Source organism: Tachysurus fulvidraco, chromosome 11, assembly GCF_022655615.1.
Source record: "Tachysurus fulvidraco isolate hzauxx_2018 chromosome 11, HZAU_PFXX_2.0, whole genome shotgun sequence".
NCBI lineage: Eukaryota > Metazoa > Chordata > Actinopteri > Siluriformes > Bagridae > Tachysurus > Tachysurus fulvidraco.
The window spans coordinates 9,573,019-9,585,311 of record NC_062528.1 but is presented as its reverse complement, the minus strand read 5'-3'; the positions used below and the strand labels follow the sequence as shown (position 1 = coordinate 9,585,311).

Sequence of the window (12,293 nt, the reverse complement as noted above, 5' to 3'; positions counted from 1 at the left end):
CAGAATGGTATGTGCTTTAGACAAAATATATGGCTATTAGTATAATATATTGCTGTTACTATAAACAGGACTCAGGTGGGTATATATAATAAGGCAATGGTGATCAGCAATGCAAAAAAGAGACAAAGTGTGCAAGTGAGCAGTTTGTGTAATAGTCCATTAGTGCAAAACAAATGTCAGAACTTTCACACTGAAGTTAAGCGTCTGCTACCATTCACTTCTCTGTTTCAAACCACAGAAATCATATGACTGCTTGTTTTTCACTTGCCCATGTCACAGTTGGCTTACTGCTTAACATTAGATATATTCAAAGTGGAATATTCATGTAAAATTTTGCGATTATTTATTTGCTATTTTAATCCACACAGGCATTAAAAGCTATTTACTAGATAGATAATAATATAGTTCAACAGCGACACTGACTAGGAATATTTTCTAGTCTTTTCTCATATTGTTAATTCTGTCCTTTACTTTGTGGTACTTCTGACAAACAGATATGAGGCAAAGCTTTAAGCCAGATGTAGTTTGTTCTGTCCTGTACACCATACTTGGCATCTGTTCAAGAGCTCTCTGGTGTGTGTGTGTGTGTGTGTGTGTGTGTGTGTGTGTGTGTGTGTGTGTGTGTGTGTGTGTGTGTTCTTGTATGGCCTCACTCTAGACAAGCAGCAGGACATTTCGCAGAGTCGGACATGAGACACTTATTGGTAACTACTTTTGTATTATTTCTACATTGCCTTGTTATTGGCGACACAACTTTTTTTATTCTATATAGAGAAAAATGTAACATGATTAAAAACTAAAGTAACTTGTTCCTGTAAGCAGGCCAATATAACTTGACCTCTGTACTTGTACTGTATGTACTTCTTGTGTGCTACTAAGGGAAAGAGTAAAGAGGAAAGTACAGAGGTTCTGTTTCTTAGACTGATGTTTTAATAGTCTGCTTTTATGTTCAGGAAATAAACTTTGATTAAATACAAAAACATGCAGCAGGAATTCAGGAAATGTTTTGACCAGTGATAATGTTTCAGCTTATACCGAGGGAGCTACTTTATAAGGAAGTTTTTTAAAGTGAAGTGATTTAAATGTGACATTGTAAACATTTAATCTTAATCGGTTCTCTGAAGTCACCTTCTGTAGAATAAAATATCCAAAAGACTTTTTTGTGATCTAATTGTGCATCTCAAACATCCCCTGTTTTGCTGTAAATTGTGGTTTCGCTGAAATAGAAAAGAAATAGGTCACTTCAGTGTCACTGACACACAGTCCTGCTTTAGCTTGTGTACATGTAGAGACACAGATATCTTATGGACGTCAAGAGCTTCTCTGTCCCACCCCTATCAGTGATCTGTGCTCTGATTGGTCTGTGAACATCTTGCATGGCCCCAATAGGCTAAATACACAAGCGACTCCATTTTCACTTGCACATTTGACCTTGGACACCGTAACACCCACTTGCATGACTGATTAATGTGTAGCAAACAGGTGAATGGACTCAGTACACTTCTTGCTCAAATCTACTGAGAGCTGCTTCATGAAATATAGTGGGAGAAAACTGACTGAAGCTCCACAACTGTTTCTTTGTGGAAAAAGGAATCTTTGTTAGAAAGCATCAAGAGTTGAGAGTTAAAGCAAAGAAAGAAATGTAAGATTAGAGGATTTACAGTGAGCATATATTTTTTTTTAATATTTATAATATATTTTATATATTTTCACATTCATGCAGTATATTAATCTAAATCAATCATGTGGCAGCATCACAACACATAAACCCCTGCAGATACAGATCAAGAGCTTCACTTAATGTTCACATCCCTGAAGTTAACTGTGACATGGATATTGTGTTTGATGGACTGGTTTCATAACCACGTGTTGATTTCTGTCTAGGATTTTCACACATAACAGAATTTACATAGAAGTTACAAATTTACATAGAAAGGTTTGAACAACTGAGTGAGTGACAGTTCTGTGGATATTTTTGATGCCTTGTTGATAAGAGGGTCAGAAGAAAACAGCCAGAATGCTTCAAGCTGCTAGGAAAAATAAAGTAACTCATATAATCACTCTTTATAACAATGGTGAGAAGAAAAGCATCTCATTATGCAGACATATCATATGTAAGAAACGGCTTCAGTTACAGAATCACTTTGAATTGTCAGACAATTGTATTTTACATTTTCAAAATCAAATGGAGATTGTTGTATGTCTTTTACTTAAGCAGTCACATTAATTGTTAAAAGTTGAGTAACTCGAAATTGAAAATTACAGCCTGGAGAATAAGTTGCTTCAAATATATTAAGACTATATTAAAAACTTCCATCACATGACACTGGGTGTATTTCATGTTACACTTCTGGCGGTTTTTACCTGTACAAGTGTTTTTTTTTTCCATAGTGATTGGGCTGTATGTAAAATGATTACTCTGAGCATTGCCCTAGAATTAGATGATCAAGTGGAGACCCACACAAGGATCCTGATACTTCTTCTAACAGCAACTTTAAAATAATGTTTAATATATGAAAGAGGTAATCAGAAAACAATAGAAATTATTTCTTTTTGTTTCTCCTACAGCCAAATATCTGGATGAAAACCTTTTTTGCTTAAGACAATAAGGTTCATAAGAATAAGGTGGTGTCACTGAATTTACGGAAACTCTACAGAAAGAAGGTGAAACAAAAACTCAATAACAATATACACTATATAAGAGCACAGTGTATGTGGACCAATCAGAGCCAATCAGAGCCAGATGTGCTTGTGAGCATGAATTTCATCCAATTATATCCTCCTGCTATAATAATCACCTCCACTCTTCTGGAAGGTTTCACTAGATGTTGGAGCATGACTGTAGGGATTTGTCATCATTTAGCTACAAGAGCATTAGTGAGATCAGACTCTGATGCTGTGTGAAGAGATCTTTTTGTTGGTGTTGAGGTTAGGTATGTGTTCAGGACACACACATTCTTTCAGTTCAACCTCAGTAAACCTTCATGTCTTCATGGAGCTCACTTTGTGCACAGAAGCACAGTCATGCAAGAACATGATTGATGAACAGTACACATGCTAGATGAAACTGTTCAGTTCCAAGTCTTCCCAAGTTGATTGTAATATACCATAACTTTACTACACTTTGTATGAAATTTCTACAGAGCCTTCAACGTGTGGCCACCAGGGCCTTCAATACAACAGCCAGGCAGATGAGGAACAGGGTTCCCGAGAAGCAGAAGCTTTTCCAGGTGAGCAGCATGTTGCCGTTAAACGTACTTTCCTTGATGGTTCACGTTCTAGTTTTGTGCTCCATCCAGTATTTAAAAAAGTGTATTTCATGAAGTGTATAAGAGAAAACATGACTGCAATATATTTAACCAACCCTGTCTTTTAGGAGGATAACGGTTTGCCTGTCCACATCAAAGGGGGAAGCACCGACATGCTACTCTACCGTGTAACCATGACCCTCACTATTGTTGGTAAGATAAAGCATAATATGATTCTAAACTCTGACTCCAGTCTGCAGCTCTCAGTGCATTATTGCTAAATCTCAGCTATCTGGTTTTGTTTAGGCACTGGGTTTTCCTGTTACTGGCTTCTGGTGGCTTCGATGCCCAAAAGCAAAGCAGAATAAGAGGAGGACCTGAGAAAACTGTTCATGTGTCATAACTGACTTCCTTCTGTACAGACAATTCTGATTAAAGACATTCTTGATGTTTAGTGTGTATAAAGTAAATGCTGACTCTGTGTTTCTTTCATACAGCAGCACTAGTACCATCACATTACACGACAATAATGAAAAAAAAAATCATAACGTTTTGACTTGGCTGCCACCTAGTGTTCACTTGAAAAAACACAGTTCAACTCACTGACTGTACTGTACTGTAGGTCTATAATAAGAGGGATTCAAACAGTGACGTCATAGTGGCCTCATCTCTGATCTCATCAAAAACCTCCTTTCACTTTGATAGATCTGGAGCATTTTTGTGAGAAAGACTAGAATAACTTATCAATACAATCAAAAGGTGCTTTAAAAAATTAGTTAATGCGTGTGCACTCTTGCTACCGTTACTAAAGTTTCTAATTTCTATTAGTTTATCACTTGAATTTTGTTGGATGCTTTAACACATTGCAGATCAAGCTAAATCAGGTCAGCTTCTTCTACCTACAATTTTAACAGGGGTGTGTAGACTTTATTTGACCTACTGCACGTAATGCCAATCATTAAATAAATGACAATTATTTAAATAATAAATATCATTCTTTTAAAGTCCACAATTGTTTACACATGGAGGAAATCAGAGACAGCATCTTAACATTTCTTATCTTGAGATGATTATTACAGATCAGACTAATTGTGCAGCAAGGTAATGTCAATATGCGAGAATCCTACAGGATTTTTATATTGAATTCATTTCCATGCCTTCATTTCATTCTCACACATTCACTCACACACATACACACACTCATACTGTACATACAAACACACACACATTATATTAGCTTAACTTCTCCTCAATTAACATTTCTTCTGCATTAAACAAACCCGTTGTGCTACAGAGCAAACTGTGTGTTTATTTCTTCAGGTTTTTACTCGGTGACAAAATGCACTACAATAAAAAAGGGAAGTACAAATGCATTTTTATTATAATTTTTTTTAAAACAGTTAATACAAATTCAAAACTTGCATACACAAACATGCTTTTACAAGCAATGTGGTTTATATGGAAGGCTTTTTGTCACATGGTTACATAAAGGCTCTTTAAATCAGTAGGATTATTGAGGTAGGCATTAGATAAAAATTATTACACCCACACTTGGAATAGAGAAGACTGCATACAAAAATGTCTATTTAACAACATTGAGCCCTGTTCGATGTTTGTAGTGGCAATAGTTTTTAAAAAAAAAAAAAAAAAAAAAAAATCACACTTTACAAGGTAAATACCGTTAGTGAGATCTCTCGTTAGGATCAATAATTATATCTACTGTATATACACTTTGGCATAAACATGCTTTCTAAGAAGCAGTTAAGCATTTGAGAAGAAGTTGTATAGTATATTACTGTGAGAAAAATGACCTGAAGTTAATTAACCAATTAATGATTTAGCTTGACAAAAGCTATGTCTTCTAAACCTCATGCTAATTGCTAAAATATTTGGGCCTGGGCAACAGGAATTTGCTAACAAATACGTAGTTATGCATTTCGATATCCTCATATTGTTTTTTTTTCTCTCCACAGTTCATCTGGGGTCTAGACTGCCATACTTGTTATTATCACCATGTTTATTTTTGTGAAAAGGAACTACGTTTACCCCAGAAACTGTGATATGCACAAAGTAACATTCTCAACAAATGTATAAAATCATGCATAGTCACAGTAAAGCCAGCCAGAAATAAAAAAAACACCATCAGACATCAAAACGGCTTATACCAAATATCACACTGACTGAAATAGGACTAAAATCCATATTTCACCAAATACCTTTTCATTTATACATAATCTTCTCAGCTCTGACAATAGGCCACATAAAAGAACAGCATTCCAGTAAAGATGATAAAAATGTTTATGGTGAAAGCAAACTAAACCTTTGAAGACTTCATTCTTTGTGCTTCTTGAAAGCTTGTGATGCTTCAGCGCAGGAAGCGGATACTCATCTTGTGCTCAATGTCGACCTTTTCTAAAGACTAAAGCAAAGAAACAATATATGGGTGTGTATATAATATATATATACGTATATATATATATATATATATATATATATATATATATATATATATATATATATATAGAGAGAGAGAGAGAGAGAGAGAGAGAGAGATAGATAGATAGATAGATAGATAGATAGATAGATAGATAGATAGATAGATAGATAGATATTCTGAGCTCCACAACAATTTTAGACATGCTCAGAAATGAAACTGTTTATACCACAGTGCTCTTGATAGCTCTGTTCTATCTGGGGAGAAAGTATAAGTTTCTGTAATAATGACTCTGACAGTAGTTCTACTGTAGCTGCAAGATTTATTTAATGCTTTTAGTCTAATATCTTTATCATTTCTTGGTGTAGTAACTTATACCAAAACCTGGATGACAATTTACACACACACACACACACACACACACACACACACACACACACACACACACACACACACATAAGATGTTTAACATTTATTGAAGGAGTTTTCAGTGTCAGAGCTATTTAACAGTTGTACCAAATGCCATACTTTTAGATCTTCTGACACAGGAAAGTCCTCAGATTGGCAGGCTTTTAAGTTTCTCATTAACACACAAGCTGCAATTTTATGTCTTTAAAAAATAAGAGGTAATAGTGGATTAAACTGCTCGATCCTTAAGTGATAACAGGAACTAGCTTGTTTCTTGGATGATCTTCAAAATAAACTGTAACAGGAATAAAACGTTTCTCGACATCCTGTTATTGTAAATCATCTACTTCATGGTGGTAAAACAAGTATAATTGTTTTACTGTAACAGCATGTCTGTCATTTTTTAGTTCACACAAAGTAAAAATCTTTATGGGTTCCTAGTAACACTGAACGAACTTCCAACATGATGCGTGAAACGAGGATGATAAAAACAACAACTGAAATGTCACTGTGCTTTAAAGTCTAGACAGTAACCATAAAGAAAAACAGATCATTTATGCAATATGTTACCTTCCGAAACTCTTCAAAAGATATGGCTTCATCGTTATCTAGGTCTGCCTCTTGAATAGTGCGGTCTACTATGCACTCCAGTTGTTCTTCTGTTACTTGGCTCTCCAGCATGGCCCGAAGAACCTGCCAATGATTTTCAGCTGTTATTTACATTGAGTGAAAAAAAAAGTTAATTTTTAATAAAGTTTAATAATTAACCTCAGACACAGTGCACAGAAATACATCAGAAGTAAAATTATGCTAACAGTAGGTCTCAGTTATCAAACTGAATACTAACAGAATATTTGTAAATCAGACAAACAAGCATTTTTAGAAGATATTCAGTGTTCATGAAAATCCTATTCCTGAGCCTGTGAACACATTACATCCTACCCTGTGCTTTTACAACACATCATTGGAGAGGGCGCTCTCTGTTTTCATGTCAAACCATTTACCTTTCACCTCACTTGATGTACACCTAATAATTTATTTATTTAATCTGGCTCCAGGTATTGGCCTCTTCAGAGATTGTTATGCTGTTAAATAATTCAGATTACTATTTGTTTTGTGGGCATCGCTAAATGCAAATCAGCTGTGCTTTGCATGTGCCTTGCAATATATAGGTGATTGCTGACATAGCTGAGTTCTTAGTCTGTTCGCCTCTTCTTCCGGACCTACTTCATCAATCCTGATGTTCTACCCCTGGTTGGAGTCTCGTCGCCCAGTGTGCACTCTGCTGGGGATTGATCTGCATGGACAGACAGTGACTCATGGGATTGCTGTGTATGGCCCCAGAGACTGTCATGCCTTCTTTGAACCACGGTCATGCGAGCTTTATGTTCGGGTCTTCATCAGCGATCATTTGAAGTTTTCGGAAGGAAGGAATTAGTGTTGGATCTGTGGTTAACTCGGAAACTGCGCTGACCCATTAGTTCACTTAAACTGTTGTTGGAAGGACATTATTTACATTGACATTATTTACTGTCCAGTGTCACCCAAATGAAGATGGGTTTGCTTCGGAGTCTGGTTCCTCTCAAGGTTTCTTCCTCATACCATCTCAGGGAGTTCTTGCTTGCCAGCATCGCCTCTGGCTTGCTCATTAAGGATAGATGTTTGAGATATAAGGTAACTTAATTTTGAACTTAAATTTTTTTATTCTGTTTCTATACTTCTGTAAAGCTGCTTTGAGACATAGTGAATTGTTAAAAGTGCTATGCAAATAAACTGAAACGAACTGAATTGGTTGGTGTTTATAAATGTGTGCGAGCAGGAAGAAAACCAGCACTTCCAAAGCCACTAACATTTGCATACAACTTAACTAAAACATTTAGACATGAGGTGCAGCATACTCATGTGCACTGACCTGTAAGAGCTCATTTCTGGAAATCTTGCCATCCTTGTCCTGATCATACAACTGAAAGGCAACTACAGAAGCAGCGAATTTAGATGAGAATTCAAATGAAATAAATCAGGACAAAATATCTTGAAGCAGATAACATGCAGGTCTCTCCTTTTACCAGAAAGTACCATAAACGTACACTTCAGTTTGTTGATTCTGCTGTTAACGGGGTCAGGCAAGTTGGGCTCTTTGGATCGGCTTTTATCGACGGGCCGAAAATGCGCCAAGATCCTCACAAATGACGGGAAGTCCAGTGTTTCCTGTCTGAACGTGACAATCATTTAGTTCCATTCGCAGACATTTTAGGGGAAAAAAGTACTTTTTTTTTCCTTTTTAAATATCTGCCTTTTAACTAACACTTTTTTTGTCTCTTGAAATGATTCCTGTACAAAAGACGGGATGAAAGTAGTTATAAAGAAATAACAACAATGGGTCAGTTAATATTTCTAGGTCACAAAACAAGAATCCTATAGCTATAAATTATTAGGTTGTGACCATGCATTGTGTAGTGCACATGTTCTACAGTTTGTTACTTAGTTGGAATGACAGCAAAATCATTGGAGAATCTGCTTGAAGCACACATGCTAGTAGTTTATTCATGTCACAATTCTAGTGACACCCTACACTTATCCACAGCAACCTACATTTTATAACACTTTTTAAACAGCTGAGCAATTGAGGGTTAAGGCCCAAGTGGCAGCTTTGTGAACCTAAGATTCGAGCTCACAACCTTCTGATCAAAAGCTCAATGCCTTATTTGCATTCAGTGTTATGTTGGTTTTTGGTTGGTTCGAGTGTTTGACTTCTGAAGCCAACACAAGTGAAAAGGCAAGAAAGCCAAAAGTAGCACTTTTGCTCTGTTTGGATGAACAGATGTAAGTGTCCTTAATAATAACTTCTAATCTCTAGGACATTAGCTACACTTATGCACCACTGGGGTTTAATACCACAACTTGTAATACCTTTTACATAATAATCTAAATCTAAATTATTCCTTATACAGCAAATAAGATACATCATTTGCAGAAACAAAGCTTATTACGCCATGATATTATTCACTTACCCGGAAGTAAAGAAGGCCCCTATTATTCTGTCACATATAGGATTCATGGCCAGCTCCTTTATGGCTTCAAAGTCCTGTACACTTTGAGAAAAGCAGGTTCATGTCACTTTGGCCAAGTAACTAACTACTAATTAAAAAAATGAATCTGAAGCACTTTACCTAAGATGACCCTTGCTGTCTTTGTCCAAAGATTGGTAACGGTCATACAGACGAACCAGGTGTGCACCAGTGACTGCAAGAAACGCAAAGCACAATTTATAATGGTGACAGATGTCTTTTAACAAGTGTACACTCCGGCACCACTTTATTACATACACCATGACGGTATCTACACTTAATGGGATTTATTAAAAATTGACTCTGACAAATACAGCTACAGAAATTCCATGTTGATATTAATGTGCACGTTCAAACACATTATTGGTCCAGTAATAACATCTTATTCACATAAACCTAATTCTAATAACAGAGTAAAATTGTAGTGATTAACAAAGAACAGCATATAATCATTGATATTAAGTTTACTAAGTTTATTAAGTTTATTATTTTCTGAGTTTATTGATATTGAGTCTACTTCTTGTTAGATAATGTTAAAATATGTTAGAACACATTACAATATATTATGTTATAATGTTATCTAGCTATAGACAGTCACTCGTCCATCCCTTTCCACCTTCTAACATCCTCTGTCCTGAAGTCTAAAGTTTCATGGAGGTTCCATAAAAAGCATGTTGCATGTGTTTCTCATTAATAAATAAAAAATTGTAATCGTTGGCAAATCGCTGTTGTATGAAAATACTCTGCCACTCAAATTCTACTATAACAGTGTGCTAGGATTTTAAAATACTGAGCTGGAAAACCTAGCCTGTTTTTTAAGGGACTCTTCTCAACCCAGTAAAGAGAGTAAGGTATTTTAAACCCCTCAGTGATCCTGCTAAATCTAACAACAACACATCATGCCTGTGTCGCTACTCAGACAATAACTGGTCAGGGAGTGACGGCTTATTTTGGATATTAATTATTAATGTCCCGGTGGTGGTCTGAAGTGTGATTCAGGGTATTTTACACACATTATTTTTTTTTACATTTATGCCAATCGGCAGACATCATTAACCAGAACGACTTACAATTTTATCTCGTTTTGTACAACTGAGCAGTTGAGGGATTAAGTACCTTGCTCAGGGGCCTAGCCGTGGCACATTAGTGGCCCTTGGATTTGAACTCATAGTCCAAAACCTTAACCACTAGTCTTCCACAACTTTAACATATGCAATTTAAAATATGCAGCATCGGCAGCCTGGTTGGACGTGGGACTCAAACACACAACCTCCTGAGTGGAAGTCCAGCATGTTAACCACTAGGCTACACCTGATCAGGTCCCACTCTCATTTCTGTACCAACTTTCTCTTTCTCGTTTTTTAGTGTAAAACAAAACGCACCTTTATCACAAACAAGCTTTAATAATAATAATAAAAAAATCGTCTTTAGTTGCAAGAAAATGTAAGAAAAGACGCTATTTCTTTTGGCATATAGGCTGGAAATATTACCCTATATTATTATAAACAAACAAACCAAAAAAAGGTAAACAAAAACAAATAAAATCTCTACTTACAACCAGTTTCTCTCATTAAATCCTCCGCGTTTGGTACTTTGGCTAGTTCAGAGCTGGTCGACCCCATTTCATACTCCTGTCTATGTAATACTTGATACTGAATGTTTTATTATAACAAAACTGATACAGTGTTTAAATCATGACCTAAATCATGACCACCGTGACGCTAAACTACATCCGAACCGCAAGCATGCTTGTGTTAGCTTAATGATTGACGGGAGATGTGGCCAATCAGAGGCACCGATTCCTGCTCAGTAGTCACGCCCATCCGCATTGTAATTAGCCGCCTATCAAAACAACGGATGTGTTGGAGTTCAGATAAAACTGTGCGAGACATTTTCTGGCATATTTTCTCTCTTGTTTTGGATGACGACACAAATTTAGCAGTGCCGATGTTTCTACCCTTAAAAGAAGACTTCAATAGCCAGTGATAGAATGGAAATGAACCCTATTGAACACTGGATGGCGCCATTACATTCTACACAACATTAAAACCACCTGATGAAAATTGTGCAGGTCCCCGTTGTGCAGCTACTAGAGCTCTGACCCACAGAATCATGGGGTCCACAAGACCTCTGAAGGTGTGCTGTGTTATCCGGCACCAAGACGATCAGCAGGTCCTTCTGTGATGTGGCTTAATAGCTGAGGTGTTCATCAGTAGGTCATGAGTTCGAATCCCAGGTCCACCAATCTGATACTGCAAGGCTTTTAACCCTCAGTTGTATAAATTGAAAAAAATAAATAAATGTAAATCACTCTGTATAAGGGTGTCTGGTAAATGTAAATCCTTCCGTTCATTTCTTTTTCTGCAAGTCTTCACATTTTATTGCTTGATTTATACAATTATATTGTTTATTTTAAATGAAAAAATGCCCAACTATTTACACCACCTGGTTTAGAAATTATTAAATACCATTTTTAACAATATCTTTGCCAAAAAAAAATTGTATGCTCAAAATAAGTCTGTCATAATTAGTTATTTTTAACATAATTACAATTACTACCACAATTACTACTAATAATACTTCCAACTTCCAACTTTTGTGGATGTAAATTATGCAATACCCAATGATAGTGTATGTATAAGAATATATTTTAATGAGTGTATACTTATTGGAAGTGTTATAATAATTAGGATAATTGTTGCCTTGTGGTTTGTTTTTTGAGTAGTTTAATGTTCTTTGGTTTCTGGATTCTTTCCAATAAAAACAGACATGTACAGTTTGAAAATTCAGACAGATAAGGATAGATAAGTCAGTTAGGCAAAGTCTGTAGTTTTCACAACTAAATGTTGTGTAGTAGAACATGTTGAAATTTGACCATGTGAATGGATTCTGAGGCTACTATGCAATCGTTTTCATTACTAAATGTCATCAATAATAAACTGTAAGTAATGTTAGAAAGTAATACAGTAAGTTAAGACATGCATTGATTAACATTTATTGATGTTTATTTATGCTAAATACATGCATCTGAGTTTTTCAATACATGACATTGTTTTTTAATACTTGTGGAACACATACATTTAAATAATCTTTTTCATTATGGGCTTTTACTCAATGATAAAAAAATATGTTAAA

General features: G+C 35.8%; 2 protein-coding genes across 3 annotated transcripts; one reads left to right on the top strand and one right to left on the bottom strand.

The window, feature by feature from the left end:
• The first annotated feature begins 554 nt into the window (after positions 1-554).
• Positions 555-3,718, top strand: LOC113661240 (cytochrome c oxidase subunit 7A2, mitochondrial). The gene is made up of 4 exons (XM_027175272.2): positions 555-704; positions 3,144-3,230; positions 3,377-3,461; positions 3,555-3,718. Exons 1-4 carry the CDS (start codon positions 690-692, stop codon positions 3,614-3,616), a joined length of 249 nt encoding a protein of 82 aa, XP_027031073.1. The 5' UTR covers positions 555-689; the 3' UTR covers positions 3,617-3,718.
• An 888-nt stretch (positions 3,719-4,606) lies between these two features.
• Positions 4,607-10,922, bottom strand: chp2 (calcineurin-like EF-hand protein 2). 2 transcript variants are annotated; one of them, XM_027175270.2, is made up of 7 exons: positions 10,714-10,920; positions 9,261-9,333; positions 9,102-9,182; positions 8,178-8,302; positions 8,003-8,064; positions 6,661-6,783; positions 4,607-5,667 (listed from the first exon to the last, which is right to left on the bottom strand). In XM_027175270.2, exons 1-7 carry the CDS (start codon positions 10,778-10,780, stop codon positions 5,614-5,616), a joined length of 585 nt encoding a protein of 194 aa, XP_027031071.1. In that variant the 5' UTR covers positions 10,781-10,920; the 3' UTR covers positions 4,607-5,613. The 2 variants fall into 2 exon arrangements, with proteins under 2 accessions (XP_027031071.1, XP_027031072.1); XM_027175271.2 differs by lacking the exon at positions 4,607-5,667 and adding an exon at positions 5,800-6,066 and having other exon boundaries at positions 10,714-10,922.
• Between the last annotated feature and the right edge of the window lie 1,371 nt (positions 10,923-12,293).

What these genes read in the sequence shown, in the direction of transcription:
- chp2 (XM_027175270.2), bottom strand. Translation starts at nt 10,780, where the DNA reads ATGGGGTCGACCAGCTCTGAACTAGCCAAAGTACCAAACGCGGAGGAT. An exon ending in TTTAATGAGAGAAACTGGTT is followed by an intron (nt 9,334 to 10,713) that starts GTAAGTAGAGAT and finishes CGTTTCTTGCAG; the next exon opens with TCACTGGTGCACACCTGGTT. An exon ending in CAGAATCAACAAACTGAAGT is followed by an intron (nt 8,065 to 8,177) that starts GTACGTTTATGG and finishes CTGCTTCTGTAG; the next exon opens with TTGCCTTTCAGTTGTATGAT.
- LOC113661240 (XM_027175272.2), top strand. An exon ending in AGAAGCAGAAGCTTTTCCAG is followed by an intron (nt 3,231 to 3,376) that starts GTGAGCAGCATG and finishes CCTGTCTTTTAG; the next exon opens with GAGGATAACGGTTTGCCTGT. An exon ending in CATGACCCTCACTATTGTTG is followed by an intron (nt 3,462 to 3,554) that starts GTAAGATAAAGC and finishes GGTTTTGTTTAG; the next exon opens with GCACTGGGTTTTCCTGTTAC.